The sequence below is a fragment of the Leptodactylus fuscus genome, chromosome 3, assembly GCF_031893055.1.
Source record: "Leptodactylus fuscus isolate aLepFus1 chromosome 3, aLepFus1.hap2, whole genome shotgun sequence".
NCBI classification, from domain to species: domain Eukaryota; kingdom Metazoa; phylum Chordata; class Amphibia; order Anura; family Leptodactylidae; genus Leptodactylus; species Leptodactylus fuscus.
In genome coordinates, this window is record NC_134267.1 from 124,937,675 (window position 1) to 124,959,810 (window position 22,136).

Genomic DNA, 22,136 nt, shown 5'->3' on the forward strand with positions numbered 1-22,136 from the left:
TTCCACTTAACAATGGAAATTCAATGCAGGATAGCAATACTGTACTCTATCACCCCTGCCCTGCCTGCGGTATGACTATTAGTATTACAAAGCCATCAAGGATATAAAGGTTTGCAGAAATATTGTATGCAGTGAAGATTTTATTCTTATATATAATACATCACGCCCACACAAAAATTCATTTTTAGTATTAAAGTCATAAAGAATAGCCGGTCAGTTAAATGACAGTGCTTTATACCTATTTCGGGCAAAAGGATCACACTGTAAGGATGGAACAAAATCTGGAAAATAACCGTGCACTCCGACTGGACTCTTTATTGAAAACTTATTAGTTCCACATGTATGAAAAATATCTACCACGATCTCTAACAGTTTTGGCTCTGTAATTATCCACTTAATCCAACAAGAAAAGAATTTCACTTATTTTTCTTTTACGCCACATTTGTAGTAGACATCTGACATCTCACTGTATATCAAGAACTGCAAACGAAAGCAATTCTTGAATAAAATATTTACATTGTTTAAGAGATTAGGTCTTGCAGGGCTTTAATATGGCACACACTTTGTTTGTTTAAGCTAATGCATTTTCAATAACAATTACTCAAAAGAAGGATTAGTTTAAGCCCTTAGAAAATGTGCATCTGTAAATGTATTTGTAAAAACGTAATTGCATTACGATACTACACACCAAGGCACATCCTCTAATGTCCTGAGATCTTGCAGCCTGCTCTTCATTAATATATTGTATCTATCAGAGGAAATCAGAGCAAGATTTCTACAGCCAGAACATCTTGGCAGACCGCTCAAGTGAGATAAGTAGACCTAGATCAGAAGCAAGAAATGGTCTCTATATTTATAATCTGCTTCCCATTACATATATAGTGCCAATATATTCCGCAGCCCTAAACACAGACTGTCATCACTCATATTAGTCCCTGTCTTCAATAAATTTTATGCCCATCTCAAACACATACTAAGGTCAATTTTATTGGAAGCCATTTAAAGGGGTTGTCCCATCTCAAGGATCCTATCTATTCTGGTAGCTTATATAAATTGATGACTTTTCCTAAATATATTGCTTTAGAAATTATGCTTTGTTTGCCTGCTATGTGACCTTATTCCTCCCATGGTTTACACTGCATTGCTATAACCACGGACATCTAGGACAAGTGACATTACTTACTCATTGCTCTTGTTGGCAGGACAGTCGTTCAGCTAATTGCAGTTTGCTGATACAGCCTGGTCTGTTATCTCTCTATTTAAACACACAGAAAACACGAAGTCCATTCTGTACATGCTTCTGCATATTATCTGATCTGTATAAGTGTTGTGAGACTTCTCCAGCCCATTTAGCAAGAGGGAGGAGAAATACAGGAAGTGAGATGAAAACCCCTTTAAGTTACCAGTCCTGTATGTATTTAGAAAGTGTTGGGGAAGGGGAGCAAGAGTACCCAAAGAAAATCCATGCAAAAGCAGGGAGGACAAACTTCATACACGGTTTCCCTAGTATTTTCCAACTTAGCATCTTGAGAGTGCAAGGTAACCTAGTGTTGACCCATGAATCCATGTGTTGACCCATGAATAAAGAAAAATATAGAAATGATAAAATTTATGAAATAATCCTAGTTTAAATTTCCCTATATACTTGTCTGTATAGAAAATGAAAAAATCTTGAATCGATATAAATGAGACACTTGTTGTGGCATCTGCATGATCAAATTTAAGAATTTATAAATACTGTTACATAAAAAAAAATCTTGACAGTCCTTCCTATACCCTTATGTTAAAATACACATATAAATCACAACTTTCACAAAACTTTCAGAAATGGAACATCTTGATTATCTGATGTCAATGATCATATACTACTTCTATGAGGGCAATCAGTGGCTATTGCCTGAGAAAAGTTATAAAAAAAAAAAAAAAAAAAAAAAAGTCTCCAAGAGTCACTTTGGGATTCGACCAATACACACACCAACCACATGGGCAAGTGTATTGGAACACCTATAGGATTTTTAAAGACATCTCATTCAAAATCCATAGGCTTTAATACAGAGTTGAAGCACTCACCAAGAGGCCTCATAATCTAAGTCTTCGAATCCCAAACATATCCTGATTCATCAGACAATGCAATTCCAATCCATAGGAGTCCAGGTGTCTGACTTATGGCACCATTGCAAACAAAGATGGCGATGGCTGGCTGCTGTCAATGGCAGGATATTGAATTTCCTTCTGCTAAGTGCCTAAAAATGGTTCAGGCAGAGACAGGGGTGTGCAATAAAGGACTACTCTGTGTCTGGATGGCAGAAAAGGAAGGTGTGGGAGCTATTTGTGTATGTCTGTGAATCAGACAATCCTCTATAAGGGTGGTCTGTCTGGACCGACTGGAGCCTGTTCACCATGTTTGTATGCTCTCACATATCTATAGTTCCCAGCACCTACTAACAGATAGATTCTAATGAAGCACCAGTCCACATTCTCTCAAGAAGAGGTATACTAACCCAAAGTAGCCTCTGAAAGCCTTTTAATATTGCAGAGGGGGACACACTTTTGTGCCCTCTTGTGATGTAATCCAATGTATAATCAGACCACACTTATAAGCATTTACATATCTGCATGACACAACAGCATTCAGAATTTTGGAGCAATCTGACATTTCTATTTAGGTGTGTTATTTCTCAATGAGCATACATAGTTTTAGGAGACAATATTCAGTATAACATCTAACTTATCGACTGAATTCTCTGCTTAGAAGTAACACTTATTAGCATCACACACTGGAGTCTTTAGCATAAAAGGAACAGGGATTTCAGTCAAGCCATGTTATACTAAATCATTTCCTATAGATCTTTATAGTTTCAATCTGTCGGTTCATCCTACTCTTTAACATGTTGCTGGCAGATTGGAACGTTTGTTCAACAGTATTGGTTACTATTAAACGTTCTGTGATTGCTAAACAAAAAAAAGAAGAAAAAAGACAGTATATATCGAAGAACATATTCAATAAATATTACAATAAAGGTTAAATAAAAAAATGCATTCTATAAAACCAAAAACTTACTTGTACTGTAGAACTAATCTCCGATGCAAAGCCTCCTGTTACTGGAGCCTCGTGACTGATGAGTAAGCGGCCAGTCTTTGTCACAGACTACAAAAAATAATAAGAATAACTGTAAGGCATTGCAGAGGCAATATCATAATACTTACAGTGTAGAAAACTTTACATTTAGGGAGTTAAAAACTTGGAGTACACAGAAGGATTTTACCAACAAAAATACTCGCTCCCTTTTACATAGTCCTTAGGCAGTAACATTGTAAAGAGAATAGAAACACCGTATAATGTGCGATACATAATAAGCAGCTTAGATGCAACAGAAGATGGATCACTTCAAGCGCTTTGGAGAGACCATAAAATTACATTAAAAAAAAAACAATAAAAAATAAAAAATTAACATTATTCATTTGGAATTAAACAAAAAGAACTAAAACTTTTGATTAGTGAATTTGCTTAGATGTTTAGTTGCTAAGCATTTTCTTAGCCAAAGAATAAACAGAACTTTCCCAGCCATTTTCTGCCATGTCAGGATGGGAGGAATACACGAGAGCACAGACATTTGTACTAATTGTAACCCTCTAAAGCGCTTCTATAAACTACACTCACCGGCCACTTTATTAGGTACACCTGTCCAACTGCTCGTTAACACTTAATTTCTAATCAGTCAATCACATGGCAGCAACTCAGTGCATTTAGGCATGTAGACATGGTCAAGACAATCTCCTGCAGTTCAAACCGAGCATCAGTATGGGGAAGAAAGGTGATTTGAGTGCCTTTGAACGTGGCATGGTTGTTGGTGCCAGAAGGGCTGGTCTGAGTATTTCAGAAACTGCTGATCTACTGGGATTTTCACGCACAACCATCTCTAGGGTTTACAGAGAATGGTCCGAAAAAGAAAAACATCCAGTGAGCGGCAGTTCTGTGGGCGGAAATGCGTTGTTGATGCCAGAGGTCAGAGGAGAATGGCCAGACTGGTTCGAGCTGATAGAAAGGCAACAGTGACTCAAATAGCCACCCGTTACAACCAAGGTAGCCAGAAGAGCATCTCTGAACGCACAGTACGTCGAACTTTGAGGCAGATGGGCTACAGCAGCAGAAGACCACACCGGGTGCCACTCCTTTCAGCTAAGAACAGGAAACTGAGGCTACAATTTGCACAAGCTCATCGAAATTGGACAATTGAAGATTGGAAAAACGTTGCCTGGTCTGATGAGTCTCGATTTCTGCTGCGACATTCGGATGGTAGGGTCAGAATTTGGCGTCAACAACATGAAAGCATGGATCCATCCTGCCTTGTATCACCGGTTCAGGCTGGTGGTGGTGGTGTCATGGTGTGGGGAATATTTTCTTGGCACTCTTTGGGCCCCTTGGTACCAATTGAGCATCGTTGCAACGCCAAAGCCTTCCTGAGTATTGTTGCTGACCATGTCCATCCCTTTATGACCACAATGTACCCAACATCTGATGGCTACTTTCAGCAGGATAATGCAATGCCATGTCATAAAGCTGGAATCATCTCAGACTGGTTTCTTGAACATGACAATGAGTTCACTGTACTCCAATGGCCTCCACAGTCACCAGATCTCAATCCAATAGAGCATCTTTGGGATGTGGTGGAACGGGAGATTCGCATCATGGATGTGCAGCCGACAAATCTGCGGCAACTGTGTGATGCCATCATGTCAATATGGACCAAAATCTCTGAGGAATGCTTCCAGCACCTTGTTGAATCTATGCCACGAAGAATTGAGGCAGTTCTGAAGGCAAAAGGGGGTCCAACCCCTTACTAGCATGGTGTACCTAATAAAGTGGCCGGTGAGTGTATGTATGTTACTGTTTTAGGGGGCAGTTAGTGACAAAGTGAAAAAAAACCCACAAAACTTTTTGTGAAATATTGCTGCTGAGAAATCGGCTTTTAAACTATATGCAAAAGAGCTGTTCCGTACACCTGAGACATGGCAATTTCTGCTCTTTTTACCTGTAGTCGCCGTGCTGGGTGTTGACCACAGGCGAAAATTCTCATGGGGCAAGCAACCAACGTGTATATGAATTACATTTTTTTCCCCTAGCAACAACACGCCTCCAGAGAAAGCCAATGCGAAAAGCACATTGAGGGCTAGTTCTCCGCGCGGCTACCAGCAACAGGATGCTGATGCAGTGCATTGGCATCCGGTCTCAGCATCCCACTCCTGATAAGGCCTGAATGAATGGGCCTAATCAGGAGGGAGTCTCACACCATGGACGACGCAGCTGAGTCAGCCACGGAATCCGCGGGAAAATAGGGCATGTCACTTGTTTTTCCCGCTAGCTGAAAAAAATTGCTAGCGGGGAAAAAAAGCAAGGGACTCCCATTGAAATGAATTGGGAGCCTTTTTTGCAGGCGGATTTTGAGGCAGATTCCGCTTCAAAATCCGCCTGCATCTTTTGGCACGCCTCCAAACCTCACAGCTTTTTAGTAAGTGCTATTACCACATTTACATATGTAACTTTATGCAACTCTCTCTATATCATTATATAAGGGTTAGCCCATGTTTGAGGGAAGATAGATCATTATATTTTTATACATATCGGAGAGAGATTGCTATACACATTTCCATTTATTTGGTATTAGCCCTTGTTAATTGTTATCTATTTACTTTTTAAAAGACATAAATACAAATTTATATTAATATTGTATTTTTGGAGTATCTCTAAATTACAGTTTGCCTCTTAGGTTTTCATTTTTTTAATTTCAGATCATCTCCATATAACTGTCGAAAAGAGTCAAAGTTTACGCAGATGGAGATAATACCAGGATATATCAAATTAATACTAATGTAATACTCAAGTCAGAAGCTTGCAGTGAAGACCATGCAGTATGAACTTTATATAGTGTGTGCATAGACATACACATATACATACACATATACATACACACACACACACACACACGTGTCTAGGCATCTTTAGCAAAATCATATAAACAATAAATGCAATGTAGGACTAATAAATTCTCGCATTTTAATATATTTGTGTTCTTTTGTCATATTATCATAAGGGAAATTAGTTAAAGGGGTTGTGAAATATTAGAGAACATGTATGCTTTCTCCTCAGCAAATGACCTCATGTCCATTGGTCACATAGCAATGCTACAATTCAGTTCCATTAAAACGAATGAGACCAAAGGAGTATAGAAATTAGCATTTCTTCAGCAAAAAAAAAAAAAAAGCAAAAAACCTCTCCAAATAATCAAAGACTCCTTAAGCAGTAATTTACCCCTTCAAGACAGAAGGCCCAGGAAGGGTCAGGTACATTTGGCTGCCCCCTAGAGAAGATCAGGATGACCAGTTTGTGCTACGTCATCTTCCTGAACAGTAGTTGAACATATCAATTACTTACCATATTGTTTAGGCAATAAGACATGTCTGACTATAAGAAAAATTAGAAATAAATATTTCATATCACTTTAAAACTTCCCTGGCGGTCAAGTGAAGTATAGGGGTCTATGTTACTAACTAGTTTGCTAGGAAAGATAAAGGGGTTATTAGCTAACAGTTACTTATATATAAAGCCCCATTAGTGGCCTCCCACATAGTATAATGTCATATTGTTGCCTCCACACTATTTAATGGGGCATTATACTATGTGGGGACATTAAGCAGCATTATGCTTTGTGGGGAGAACCAATTGCATTGCATGTGGGGCATTGTTGCCTCTCCCCCCACCCACACATAGGATAATGGTCCATTAGTGGCCTCCAAATGGTTTAATGACCTATAAGTGCCCCCTCAAAGTATAAGGCTCCTTAGTGTCCCTCATAAAGTATAATGGACCTGAGTGCTCTGCACAGTGTAACCCCTTCAAAGAATTGACACCAACAGTGTTCAGGAGAACCACTCACCTCCTGACTGCTGCCATTTAGAACTCATACATTACAATAGTAGCAGGATCAGAATTCTTCCATGCTGCCTATAAAGGAGTGTAGCCATGTTACACTGGCCAATCCCATCTGCCACTATTGTAATGTATCAGGACTAAAGTTATAGTAGTCAGGAGATGAGTATTTATTTCAGATGCTGTCATTATGGAAGGACCAGAAGGCAGGAGTCTGAACAGCTTGTGGCCACAGTCCAGGTTTGGCCTGTGTTCACCAGTTGAGTATCCGTGTCTAGAGATCAATTGTCTTGGCATAGTTGCCTAAGGTAGAATTGGCAGTTGCAAAAAATTTGACACCATAAAAACCCTCCCAGACCATCAAATGTGACATCCCATAATGGTGCCATGCCCTAACAAATTATATTGACAAATACACATGAAAAGCGAGACACAAAAAATAAATTGCACAACTACACATAGATCAGAAGAGATGGTGCAAAATCTCCTTTCACTCTATGGCTCTTAAGACAGCCTACAAGCCACAGCATATTCAGTGCTGGCTAGATTTACGACAGACTGTGATTGTAGACTATATAAACTCGTTTCTTCATTTCCATCAAGATTTATCTTTCTGTTTAACATCCCTTGTGTTTGTTGTGCTGCAGTGACATGTACTAAGCCAAAATGATAGATCAGCAAACCCAACATTACAACTGAAAGTGAACAAGTACAGGGTGCACTGCATAGTAAACAAAGTGAATTGCAGGATATTTTAATGCGGTCCATCTGCAGTCCACTACAGGCACATCCTGAAAAGTCTAAAATACAGCTATAAAAAAAGACCACAAGCAAAATGTGGAATGTGTATGATGATGCACCACCCTGAAAGGTATACACTCGGTGGCGAGCCTATTGATCACCAAAATATCACTTATAGTTAATCTTATAAGCAGACCTAGAGTTTCAACACCAAGAATGATCTTCTTTAAGCGATACAGCAGTTCCTCAGGATAACCCAAGCAGGAATGGAGGGGTAGGGGAGTAGGCACACACAACCAAAAGGGTACTCTTCAACAGTTTATTTGGCACAATGCATTTCGGGGTGAGCCCTTTTTCAAGTGCAATACAAACTGAGTGATATATTGAGATTAACTGCCATACAGTTTGTATTGCACTTGAAAAAAGGCTCAGCCCGAAACGCGTTGTGCCAAATAAACTGTTGAAGAGTACTCTTTTGGTTGTGCACGCTTACTCCCTACCCCTCCATTCCTGCTTGGGTTATCCTGAGAAACTGCTGTATCATTGATCCATGCTATATCATAGCATATGGGAAAAAGATGCTACCATCACCTACATAAATTATTTATACCATCATGATGTTGTGACAATTTCACAACATCAAAAGATAAGAGGCCTACTTAAAATAACTCCTACTCCAAGTGACTTACAATTATATTGGCGTTTGGTGTCGCTCCCATTTTTTTATATTTACCCTCTTTAGGTGATAACAGTTTCAAACTCCTGATTGTACAAAAACAAAAAATAATAATATGACAGTTGAAAGGACCATGGTTCACACCAACCGTCATTGAAGTCTGTTGCTCTGATTTGTCATTGGATCAGAACATAGACTGAAAAGTCAGCAAAATGACTGATTCAGATGTAGCATCCTGTCTTCATTGACTGCAAAGTTAATATGCTTTCTTCCATCTTGTTTGTTTATTTTTTTCAATAGAAGAAAAAGGCCTACGCGGAAGAAAAGATGAACAGCAAATTTTTTGTTTTGAAAAAAAAAAATCATTCCAAAATGCCGGTTACTAGGGATTTCTCCTTCCTTATATATTGCTAACCACTGCCGCTTGTAAAATGAAATCTGTCTCTAGCAGTAGAGGTGTTAAGAGGGATTGCAGGAAGTGGGCAAGTTCTCCAGCGGCCTACAAGCAGCACTCTATATTACACCACCTACTCTTTCACAGCACAGCTTGCCCACAGAACTCTTGGGATAAAAGTCCCTTCCTCCTTTTTTCCTCCTCTTTTTGCACTGGCCATAAACATTACACCACAGATTTATAGAGGAGTGCCCTCCATTTGAACTCCTCTGTCCAGATGGTCGGCAACTTATCGCTTCTGTCAAGTGTCCCAACAGCTGTTGGCTACATGAAGGAATAGTATGGGGCAGCTTTTACAGAAGGCTCTCCTATCCCCTTTTGAGTGCACTCTGCAATGACAGAGTGTGAGAGGATACTGAATAGAGGAGATGTGACGGATCGGTGGGGGTCAACAAGTATAGTGTACTCTCCCATGAGAATCAGGTGGATGGCTATAAGCAGTGCAACAAGTTAAGGCCATTAAGAGATTGAAAAATAGTATCAGCAACAAAATTACTATGACCAGGACTACGAAAGCTAAAAGTAGATTATTATATATTTTATATTTCGGAACAATGACAGTTACACTTTAATTAACCCTTTAATGGTTGGCCTGTTTTAGGCATTGTTGACCAAAATAATTTTTTGGGCGTTTTTTCATTGACACATACCAAGCCCTATAACTGATTAACTTTTATCAGCTATTTTTTTCTAACATTACAGCCGTATTGCTCTGTTTGTTATAGTTGTGGCAATACCCAATATGTGTGTGATGTATTTATTTTAAATTATTTCTGAATGTTTTGGGGTGATGGGATTAATATAGTGTTATGTTTTAAATAGGTTTTTTAAAAAAAACCAAAAAAACTTTTTTTCATACCATTTTTGTCTCCCTAGGGAACTTTAACTTCAATCTGCTATCAGAATTATACATAGGCAGCCATGTTAAGGCATCAGAACCCTACGCTCTTGTTTGTAGGGGTTTATTGCCTCTCTGAGTCAGACCCCTCCCACAAAAAGCCCTTAGGTGCCCGCAGTCACCATTGGGATTGGTGGTTTGCAGATCCCTGATGTTAGAAGTACGTAATTTGCTAGGAGGACACACATTATTACGCTGCAATTGATATAGGTAGTCAATTGCGGTGCAGTAAGGCCCATTAGTGTCTGGTGCAGGAAGTTCATCGATCACTAATACGTTAAATTGTACATCTTCAGCAAGACCCTGCAGATGTTTAAACTTTTTATGAAAACTCAGGTAACCTTTAAAGGGAGTCTGCATTTATCCTATGCAAGTAATAGAAGTGTGTATGTCAAGTCTAAGCCGTTTAAACATATATTTCTGTAGAACAGCAAACATGTAATTTTGCTTTTTTTCCCCTTCAGCTGCAGCTTTTAACTTTCCATTGAGAAATGTTGCATGTTTGTAGTCTGGTGCATGTGCAGTACTGTTTGTTCTTGGTTACATCAACAAGAACGTATAAAATTTATATAAACAGAGCAAAGATGAAGTTTCCAGCAGGGAAACAAGCATGATGTAGCCAAGAAGTTGGTGCAGAAAATGCAGAAAAGAGAAGGGCGATTATATTTCGAAAAAGTAAAAATTAGATTTTGGCAAAATTACATTTTTGATTTGCCTCAGTGACAAGTTTCCCCTACACACCACTCCTATTACGTATATGGAGACAACTCTGGTTGTAAGTTCCTTTCACGGAGGTTTACACATAATCAGAAATAGTGGCAAATGTCTAGAATATGCTACCACATAAAGAAACACATTGCATTTTTTGTTATTGTTTATTTATTAAAATCTGGATCTGACTCATTGCAGTCTATGTGGTCTACGAGGGGAGGCGGGGAGGCCAGACAGGGTGGATGGGACGGGGGGGAAGAGGGTCTGGTGGGTGCCTTGAGAGGGGGGGCGGAAAGGGAGGACCAGGGGCCTGCGGGAGGGGAGGAGGGTGCCGGGGGCCTGCGGGAGGGGAGGAGGGTGTGGGGGCCGCGAGAGAGGAGGTTGGGGGTTGGCATGCGGGCAGGGGGCCCAGGGAGCCGTGAGATACGGGTGGGGGGCCGCTGAGGGAAATGAAGATGTGAAGGACGGGCCCCGGGATGGGAGGTTGGGGGCAAAAGGCATGCGACACAAAAGGGGAACCGGGGGCGCCAACGGAAGCAGGGCCATAGGAGCAGGGATGGGAGGGAGCGGATGCGCGGGTGACAGGGGGGGAAGGCAGGAGCAGGCGGTAGGTAGAAAGGCCGTGTGGCCTGGCGAGGGCCAGGGGAGGTGGGGGCGCACGGCGGATCATAATCAACACGACTTGCCTAAATAGAAGCAGCTCAGCGCCAATGCCAACCCGTAGACGAAGTCGCAGATGCTAGTAAAATCATAAAATATTCTTAAATGTGTTTCTCATAAAAACTTCGTTTAAAAATAGGTAATTTTTGGTGACACTTTACCTAGCAGGGATCTGACAGGACCAAAATTTCTAGCATTATATGATAAATTACTAATGCTCTTCTTGAATAAGACTTTCAAAACAACAGGACAAGGAGGTGACAATTTGTCTAAATATATTTTTTGCAGTGTGTCATGACATAAAAGTGTGCTGTAACTGAAGTACGGTAGTCACAAGAGTTGAGATAAATCAGCTGCAAATGGCAGTCTCTCTTCTCAAAATAAGACAAAGTGTATAATGTTACCGATGTACAGAAAGCTGAATACAAGAACTGAATGCATGATTTATTCTAAAGATATCTATCTAAATCCCAAGACGGCTGATTATATTGTTCATGACCACAAGATGTCCAATATCTTTCCGTTGTGAAAAAGTATAGGTTACCCTTTCCAAATATTATGTCCAGATGTGGCTAGGCACCCAGCTTGGAACATTACCAAAGACCTACAAAAATGCAAAGTTCAAACTCAAGTCAAAGGAGACTATATGTTAAGGCCTGTGAAATATGCTCTAAACATCCCAATGGATTACAGTCTCTTTCCACGAGCAGTAGAGAATCAATCTTCATCAGTCCTGATGTATGTTCTACTCATTGTGAAAGGATAGGTTTCCCCTGTTAAAAGTAATAGGTACTAATGTCAACTTTGGTGTGAAATATATTGTATCAATATGTATGTAACCTAATAAGAACTGCACTGGCATGTACATTAAAATAGAATTTGTCATTCAGAACATATGTAACCTGACAAACCTCAGTGTAATACGCATTACACTATGTACAGATCTGAAGGAAACTGAAAAAATATACCAGCCACTGCATATAAAGGAGTGAAATCTGATAGAACTGTGATTCCTTTAAGCATGACATCATAAGAAAAAGAGGTAGCAACCCCAAGGAAACATACCAAGGGAGTTATCATTATTAATAATAGCAAATAATATCTAATCCACTCAAAATATGACAAGGAAACATTGCAAAAAAAATATTTTACTGCAAATTGTAGAATTGACAATATAGAAATCATTGTTGAAAGCGGAACTTCTATCCTGCTGATCAACAGGTATTAATACATTTACTAGTGTAGACCGCTAGAACTTAAAGAGGACCTTTCATGTCCTTGGGCACATGTGATTTTATATACTGCTAGAAAGCCGACAGTGCAATGAATTCAGCTCACTATCGGCTTTCCTGTTATGTGCCCCTGGGGAAGAGATATCGGTGCCGTTACCATAGCTCTTCACTGTCAGTAGAGTCCATAGTGCTGTACTGCCAAAGTGGGCATTCCTTACCACCCAGCAATGACGTTGCATTGCAGCTACAAATATATGTTTCTGCTATTATTAAAGGCCCCTATACATCATCAGTATACAGAACTAGTCTGGGATGCATTTTGGTCCTGACAGACTCCCTTTAAACCTCTGCTAGCCTTGACTGCCAGGGAAGATAATATTAAATCATCTACCACCCTGGAACATTGGAGAAGTCTGAAATTTGCCTAAAAATTCCTTTACCTTAGTTTCTGTTATCTAATGTGAGTGTGTAGACTTGGTAAAAGCAAAGATGACTTATTGTATATTATTCTGATTATGTATTACATCTACATATACATATATATATATATATATATATATATATATATATATATATATACACACACACACACACACACTCTTACTGTGTTTATACAATCCATTGAAATCTGTAAATGCATCAAAATCCATAAAAACATGATAACCGTTGAAAATAAAATGACACAAATACACAAACATTTGTTAAAGGGAAAAAAAAAAGCAGGAAAAAAAAAACTTGGACCATGCAAACATTTCTCATGTCAACAGCTATAAATCCATTCTAACATCATGAGCTATCTCAACACAAACATTTTCCATAAAACACAGCTGGGAATCTTAGACAACTCATGCACCATACAGCAAAAGTCAACACTAAAAGCTCCTGAAGCACCTGAGCCCAGTTGTGCATTTATGTACGAACACTGCACTCTCTATGGTTCTGTACTATGGGCAGATGTCAGCAATTAGTTAATTAGCTGTAGGATCCACTAGCTATTAAATTACAACAGCAGCACTGAATGAAGTACAGTGCCAATGAATATATATATATATATATATATATATATATATATATATATATATATATATATATTAGCAATACCCCTGACTTCGTTCACGGCCCCCTTCCCCTTGTGCGCAACATACCTGCAGCGCAGCCCCTGCCCTCCTCCCCCCCATTGCCCCGCGGCCGCCACGACACCGTGCACCCTTCTCCCTCCATGACCCCGGCAGGCCCCTCCAAAGGGACCCCGGCCTCCCTTCTCTGCCCTTCCCCCCTCCCTTCACCCCCGGTCAACAGCCCCAACCTCCCCCCCCTCCAGCAATCCTGGCCTGCACCTACCCCGGTGACCCCGGTCCCCACTCCCCCGGCCTCCACCAACACACACCCCCATTCCCCCTCCCCCCACAACCCCGGCCTACATCACCAAGGCAGTTTCCTTCCAGGCGCCATTCTAGGTATGTGGCAAATCTCACTCTAACCCGTTTGGGCGTTTCAGAGTGATTGAGGTACAAACATACAAACAAACATTCACATTTATAATATTAGTAAGGATATATATATATATATATATATATATATATATATATATATACTGAGTATATATATATATAAAATTTGTTATGGCAGTGTGACTGTTGGAGTAGCAAGTTTGTGTCATCGGAGGTACCGAACAATGTGTACTTTACCCTGGGAAAGCAGGGTGGAAAAGAAAAGGCTCTGTAAAGTTAAGTGTTTCATTTGATCTGCAGACAAGTGGATTGTTAATGAGGTTAATTAGCACCTAGCTGGAAGGCCTCTATGAGTAAAATGTCAATCCTTCCCATAATGCTGTGCCAAGGCCTATGGGAGTCAGAACCTGGTGAGTTGGGGAGAACTGCTGTATTTGTGGGGATACTGGGTAGTAGACTCAGGGTCTCATAGTGAAGGTAACTGAACCCCTGAGTTGTCATAATATGTATAACTGAAATTCTATTGTCTATTTTTAAAGTACGGCCAAATGACTGAACCAATCTGAATATAATTTGGCACATAAGTCAGGTGCTTCCAAAGGTTTTAGACCCAGTTTTTGCTCTCTAGGACCTACCAATATTAACATACTCACAAAGACATACATAGTACTACTGGCTTCTACATCCAGGACCTTCCTCCATATCACATCACAGGACTTGTATTAGTCAATAGCAGCTTGCAGACCCTTCATTCTCAGCCTCGCTTACACCATTATCAGAGGATTGCATTATTCATTTTTGTAATACACTTTATTAACCTATCATACTTTCTTTTAGCAGAAAACAAGTTCTAAAGTTCTCTTTAAGTGTAGCAAGAGAAATCCATCCCTAATTTATCCTCTATTGTTAGTATATACCGTAGATCTATAGCAAATACCAAAGGGTCACTTCAAATAGCTGTATTTTATTTATTACTATTTTATAGTACCTAGAAAAGTACTTCTGGTGTCATTTGAAAGCTCTCTTTACGCTGGATGATTTTTCTTAAATGAACTTCAAGAATGGACTCTTCATTTGGTGACTAATACACGTAAACACCCTAAACAAGGTTATTCAATTTGACTATTAGTATTGTTTTAATATTATAGCTGCTCAACATATGTGTCTATGGTACCCAAGTAAATGTTTATGGCACTATGGTACGTTTGTGTTTATTAAGCCACAGAAAAAAAGAAAAATTAAACAAAAACAAAGTAAGGAGCTAAATTGCTGTCTTTTGGATTAACTGGTACAAAAAAATGTTAAAACATGTCCCAAGCCCATTATCTATGCAAGACGCTATTTACTCCTCCCTCAATAGTTTTAAAAGCAGTCTAGCAAGAAAAAAAAAATCATCAATTTGCGCTCTCTTTATGCAGAAAAAAAATATCTGTAAGGTAAAACTGGTATACCAATAGGTAGTGTTTAAAAATTTCAACACAATTTAACATGCTAAAAAATATCTAAATATACCGTATACATTTTAATTTTACTTTGGACATCACAATAATGTTAGTAATTTATGATACTGTTGATGAATCTGCAAATTGTTTTTATGAAAATATACAGTACATACACAGATGTGTGTATATATAGTACAGTGGACATGCAGTAGATACACATGTGTGCACAAAAAAACAGTGTGTGTGTGTATATATATATATATATATATATATATATATATATATATATATATACACATATATACACATACATATATACACACACACTGTTTTTTTTGTGCACACATGTGTATCTACTGCATGTCCACTGTACTATATATACACACACATCTGTGTATGTACTATATATTTTCATTTTGTGTGAAGTTGCATGCATTTCTTTTATCTGCCCAAACACACACATTGAATTCACATGTAAGGAGCACAGACAGCACTTGTTGGCCCTTGGAACGCAGAGCCATATCCATAAACATATTTCAACCATATTGAATTCAGTTGCATTATAAATAATGACAAACATGTTCGCACATAAAATCCACATTTGCTACTCAGCACACAATATTTTGACTTCCTTCACACTCCACTATTTATTTTCACATTAGGGTAGTAGAGTCAAAATAACAACCGCACATCATAAAGTCTACTTTCAACACCCTAGTAGTTTTTAAAACCTAATTCTGTTCCATATTTTACACTTATGAACGGGCTTTCTAGAGCTAATATTAGGATTTTACTGTTTGTTTCACTTAATAAAATTCAGAATATGTAATTGATAAGAACTGCAATGTTTTAAAGGAAAATTTCATACAAAAAGCAGAAAAAAACAACATATCCCTTTTAAATCATCATTATCTTTTCAGACAACTTCGTTTTATTTAATAAATGATGTGATTCTGTATTAAAATGTAATGTATTTTAACAAAAATGTGGATGTTTTCTGCCCAAAAAACCTCTCTGAAGTTCCTGCCACTAGGTGTCCCCCTTTTAGCTAATTTGTAGTTCACTGCTTGTTGCTAGAGAAGGTTCATCCAAACTGCTTGCTCTGTGCAAAGGACTGAACAGGCAGCAAATCTCATACTTTATAAGAAAAGGTTATGTACTTATGGCTGCTTGTGTGGTTACAAATGGGATATTACTCACAGACAGTAAGCAGCTTTCCTGACTGCTCATAGATTGTATTTTCCCTGTGTTTTAACTACATGCCTGCAGTTCAGTGTTCCTTTATTTCCTATATTATATTATGGTCACTTGGGCTTTTCTCAGCTATTTGTTTGCTACTGTACAGTTATTCCTGGAATTACATACAAAGAAAGCATTAGTGTAAGTAATGGATAAGGGAGGGGGGACAATCGGCTCCTTATGGTACTTCCTCAAAGCTTCAGAGGCAAATTCAAAATATGCTGCAGCCATAATGGGGATATATAAGAGAACATACAAGAAGAATTATACAGTCATAGAAGAGAACAGGCACAGAGAAGAGAACAGAACCCCTACATAATGCAGGATACAAACTCTGTAAACCCCTGTATTAAACTAGGAACATATGGAGGTATGCTAAACTGCTATGCCCCTTTTTGGAAGTCTTATTAGAGAAAAGTGATTTGCAACACAGGCATGCATATGAGGCTTTACCTCTTAGGGAGTATCACTAGGTTGATGCTGTGAATAATACACTGCCACTAACTAAGCAACAAACTCTACGTTAAGGAATAGTACAAACTAATATAACACATTTTTTAATCTAACTTGTCAAAGAGAAATACCCTTTTCTCCATTTATCAGACTATTTTCCTCCTCACCTCTTAAGCTGACATTTTCTCTGAAATCTCTGCTGAATCAGCCTTGATCTCACTGAAGCATGAAATTGCAGCTCACCATAGAAGTCTATGGAAAGGGGAGGAGAGAGAAGGAGCTTGAATGAGCCATAGGAAAATCCAGTAGGATTCTTATGTTTATGGCATCCTGAAAAAAAATAAAGTGTTCATCACTGCCTGCCACTGAAAACCAGCCTCAAACTCAGCGGCCAATTCCATTGTGAGAATCTAGCCTTAGGGAACACAATCTCCCAATTTGACCATCTGCTCTCTGTAAGAGGCATCACAGCGGCACTCTCTTCCATCTAGTTCCCAGTCAGGCAGCTAAAGGGTGTTTGGTAAAGATTCACACCAGGGAGGTCAGCTGACTAATCAGGCCCTAATAACAGTCTGAGTGTGAAGACTAGCAGTGTGGAACCACACTGACAGAGTTGAACTGTCCAGACCGGACCTCCAAAGCAGGTACTGTGCCACCCGTTGTTGTTGCCAAGGTGGGATACTGGTAGCCAGTCTCCTGTATAGTCAGGGAAAAGTTTCCTTACGTTTAAGTTAGTTTTCTTAGCAGAGAAGGATTTGGTTTTGTTTATCCTGTGGCTTTGCAAAAGTAGTGTATGTGTTACATGTGAATAAAGCCTGAACTTGTGTGCAATCCAGTGTTTCCTGCACTGCTACAAGCATCTACCTGAGCGATTCCCCACAACAGGAATAGGTGGCATAATGATAGAACCTCCCATTAAATGACCCAATTTAGGAAACTATACCCCATCAGGTATTCTTTGAGGGGTATAGTGAGCATTTTGATCAAACAAATATTGTTTTGCAAGCATTATTGCAAATTTTTTAAAAATATTACATTTTCATTTTTTTCAAATGTGTCATTTTAAAGGCAGTTTTTTTTGCACACAACACATCAAAAAGAAGAAACACACTCCAAAATATATCACCCCACTTATCCCATGTTAAAAAATGTACACTTTGTGCCCTTAGTCCTATGTACACACATACAGTAGGGCCCAAGAGGTAGGGAGTTCCGACTGGATTGCAAAACACAAATTTTGCTTGCAGATATTTTAGGCCCATTGCACATTCAAACAAGATTTGAGTTGCCAAAGCAATTGAAAACCCCCATAAATGACCCCATTTTATAAACTAGACCCCTTAAGGTATTCATTAAGGGGTATAGTGAGTATTTTGACCCCATAGGTTTTGAGAAAATTTGCGTCCATAGTGCTGTACTGTCAAAGTGGGCATGCCTTACCACCCAGCAATGACATTGCATTGCAGGTACAAATATATGTTTCTGCTATTATTAAAGGCCCCTACACATATATGATCAGCATATAGGAGACCCTCTATGGGGGTCTCTGATCACCTCTCCTTGCTGTCAGCTGCCTGAGGCAGTTGACCGAAAGATCTCCCTCTCCTCTGGCCCAGCAGCACATGTGTGCTGCTGGTGCCAGCCCCATTTTGGAGCCGGCTGCCGGAGAGAGAAGTAAATTATACTTATCGTACACGCTGGGCGGTGATGCATGGTCCGACGTCATCTTCTGGCATGCCTTCTTTCTGGTCCTGGCTCTTCTCCGCCTTGATCTTCCTCTTCTTCTGGTGGGCTTGGTTCAAATCCTGAGCGCTACTGCGCACACTCCAGCACCATTTTTCCCAATGGCAGTTCGCGAGTGTACTGCTCATGTGCAGTACGCTCGCGTAGTTCTAAGGGGAACTGAGCATACTGAGTTCCCCTTAGAACTATGCAAGCCTACTACGCATGTGCAGTACGCTCACGAACTGCCACTGGGAAAAATGGTGCCGAGTGTGCGCAGTAGCGCTCTGGAGGGAGAAATACTGCGCACGTGCCGGATTTGAACCAATCCCGCTGGAAGAAGAGGACGATGAAGCCGGGGAAGAGCCAGGACCGGAGGGTGTTGCCAAAAGAAGAAGAAAGAAGAGGAAGGCGTGCCAGAAAATGACGACGGACGGTGCATCACTGCCCAGCGTGCATGATAAGTATAATTTATAGCCTTTTTAAAGGCTATTCACGCATATGTGGGGCTCATACAGCATAATTTTACAGATAGAACCCCTTTAACTATTGAAGCCTGCAACAGAACACCTGAAGTGCTGTGATCACATCTGACATGGCATCTAATGGGGTTAACGGCATGTGATCAGAGAGAGGAGTTTCTGACCACAGGCACTGCCATCAGGTCTCTGCTGTTTATTTATTCATTATGCGATTAAAGCACCCGCTCTGCTCCTGAGTTGGTGCCAGTACCTTACCTTTAACTACCTTTCAGGTTAGAATGAAATTTCAAAATCTAAATCATAGAACATATAAAATTTCCTGTTCTATAGAGAATTTTAGCCTTTAAATCTGTATTAACTTGAATGCAAGTGTCTTCTTTATGCTTGCAAACATATTATTGCGTGACGCAGCAAAACAACATCTGCTTATGTTTTACAATCTGCTTCAGGGTTCTAGCAATGGCAACAACGGCATGTACAGTACAAAAATATTAAGAAAATCTATTTCTATAACAAAGCACAGCTCTGCTCTAAAATTAACTTAGAATGATAAAAGGCAAAGCAATAAAAATATTGTAGAGACAAGTTTATTGTATTGATTGTAATGGAAGGGATACCCTGGTGGCTGCCAAAATCTGAGCAAGATTAAAAAGGAAAAAATAGGAGAATGAAAATGCAAGTAAAACACTAAATGAATAAAACATAAAAATAAATAAATAAACCATCTGAACCATCTCCCCTCTCACCTTCTGTCTCTATCCCTCTTGCCCCATAGATTGTAAGCCTTTGCGGGCAGGGCCCTCTATCTTACTGTGCCAGTCGGTCACTGTTAGTATTATATCTGTTAGTATATTTTGTGTACTGTATGTAAACCCCAAATGTAAAGCACCATAGAATTAATATAATAATGTACAGCACCATGGAATTAATATAATAATGTACAGCACCATGGAATTAATGGTGCTATATAAATAAATAATAAATAAATTGCACAGTAGAGAAACTAAAGATAAAGAACGCACATAAGCAATGTATTCAGGATACATTTGTTGTAAATTCCATCCAAGCATTGGCATATCATTACAGTGTATGTGATCTTAATGTGGAGGCATAACCTGAGGATCCTGGGCCCTAATATAAAATCTGTAACAGAGCCACCAAGCTATTTCTAATACTGTTTAACTATGTGGAAGTGGGACCTTTTGACTGGAGGCCAAAAGTATCTGATATTGTTGCCCCCATTACAGCAACAATCAAGTAAATTTAGAGCAGTTGTCCAGTATCAGACAATATTGAGAGACAATTGTATTGAGAGAGCAGTTGTATGCTATAATGCTAGTATATAAGCCTATACAGTATACTTGCTGTATCAATTCCTCATGGTTTTCTAAGGGAGCGTTCACACTACCGTCGGTGTCCGACATGTAGTGTCCGCTCCTAGTGTCCGCTCAAAATCTGTCACGGACACTAGGAGCGGACACTAGATGTGTCCGTGACACCTGTCATTCACTTGAATGGGCATCGGGTGCGTTCTTTTGCACTCCGTGTCCGTCCTTTCCTGTCCGCAAGAGAAGATGTCCGACTTCTCAAGCGGACAGAAAAACCCTGCATGCACAACCCAACCAGGTGAGATTTTCTGATTTTTCCACCTACCTTTTTGCATCCAATTGAATTACACTCGGTGTCCTTTTTTTCTTCAATTTTTTAAGCCATGATCAGGTGACGGACAGTCCATGATCAGGTGACGGACAGTCCATGATCAGGTGACGGACAGTCCATGATCAGGTGACGGACAGTCCATGATCAGGTGACGGACAGTCCATGATCAGGTGACGGACAGTCCATGATCAGGTGACGGACAGTCCATGATCAGGTGACGGACAGTCCATGATCAGGTGACGGACAGTCCATGATCAGGTGACGGACAGTCCATGGTCATGTGACGGACAGTCCATGATCAGGTGACGGACAGTCCATGATCAGGTGACGGACAGTCCATGATCAGGTGACGGACAGTCCATGATCAGGTGACGGACAGTCCATGGTCATGTGACGGACAGTCCATGATCAGGTGATGGACACACAGGTGCAGAGCTTATTATAGACATTAATGCAATATCTACATGGTAACGAGGTGTGCACCTGTGTATTCACCACATGACCATGGATCATACCTGTATATCACATGTCCATGGACTGATTTTTATCCACTGGATGCAAACAATGAATGACAGCAAGCAGAGAACTATGAGGAATTGATACAGAAAGAACATTGGAAATTTGTAGAACTTCTCATTATACAAACAATAACATTTGTCTCTGAATATTGGTCTGAAACTAGACAAGCCTTTTTGGATTTTCAAATATCCGTCTAGTTCATTGGTAGAATACCATAGTGAACGACATCCATTTATCCCAGAGCTAGCTGTGAACAGATTCTGCTTGAACCTGAAGATAAAGTGTGGGAAGCCACTGAATCATTCTGTTGATTTACACATTCCCCCGCTAACTAAATATTCTAAAATACAGACTTTGCTTTCCTTTTAATTGCATAATTAAACTGTCAGGCTTTGTTTGCTATACTTTTCTAGTGTGTATGAGAAGGAATAAATAGAGCACGTTCTGCCTTAAAGTAGTAATTTCACAAGTTTGTTTTAGTCTGCACTGACTGCACCGGCCACATAAAACGATGTGGGCCTGCATTTTGGTTTATGTATTTTGGTAATGTGAATAGGGAAAATGCTAAAAATGGAACAGCAGTGGATATATACTTTCCAAGTGAAGCGGTTAGACTGCCAGTAACCACCCACTGCTGAGATGAAGCTGGCATTCTTCACTGTGGAGAGCAGACCATATAGCAATATTTAACACCATAATGAGATCACCAGGTAAAAGCTATAGCCAAAACAGAAATCTCTTATAAACTATACGTTACATGGGCCATTGTATACTGAAATTATCACGTGCACACTGGTTTCCTGGGGTTCTGACACAAGTCACACTTGTAAATGTAGAACTGCACTTCTCTGACCAGTTTTCAAGAGACT

At 39.7% G+C, this 22,136-nt stretch overlaps 1 protein-coding gene across 1 annotated transcript in view; it reads right to left on the minus strand.

Moving 5' to 3' along the window:
* The window catches only part of BCKDHB (branched chain keto acid dehydrogenase E1 subunit beta), a 158,261-nt gene that overhangs the window by 43,455 nt on the left and 92,670 nt on the right, over positions 1-22,136 (minus strand). The window contains exon 9 of the mRNA XM_075268282.1: positions 3,062-3,148. Coding sequence (XP_075124383.1) covers positions 3,062-3,148 — 87 coding nt within the window. The remainder of the gene's footprint in view (positions 1-3,061; positions 3,149-22,136) is intronic.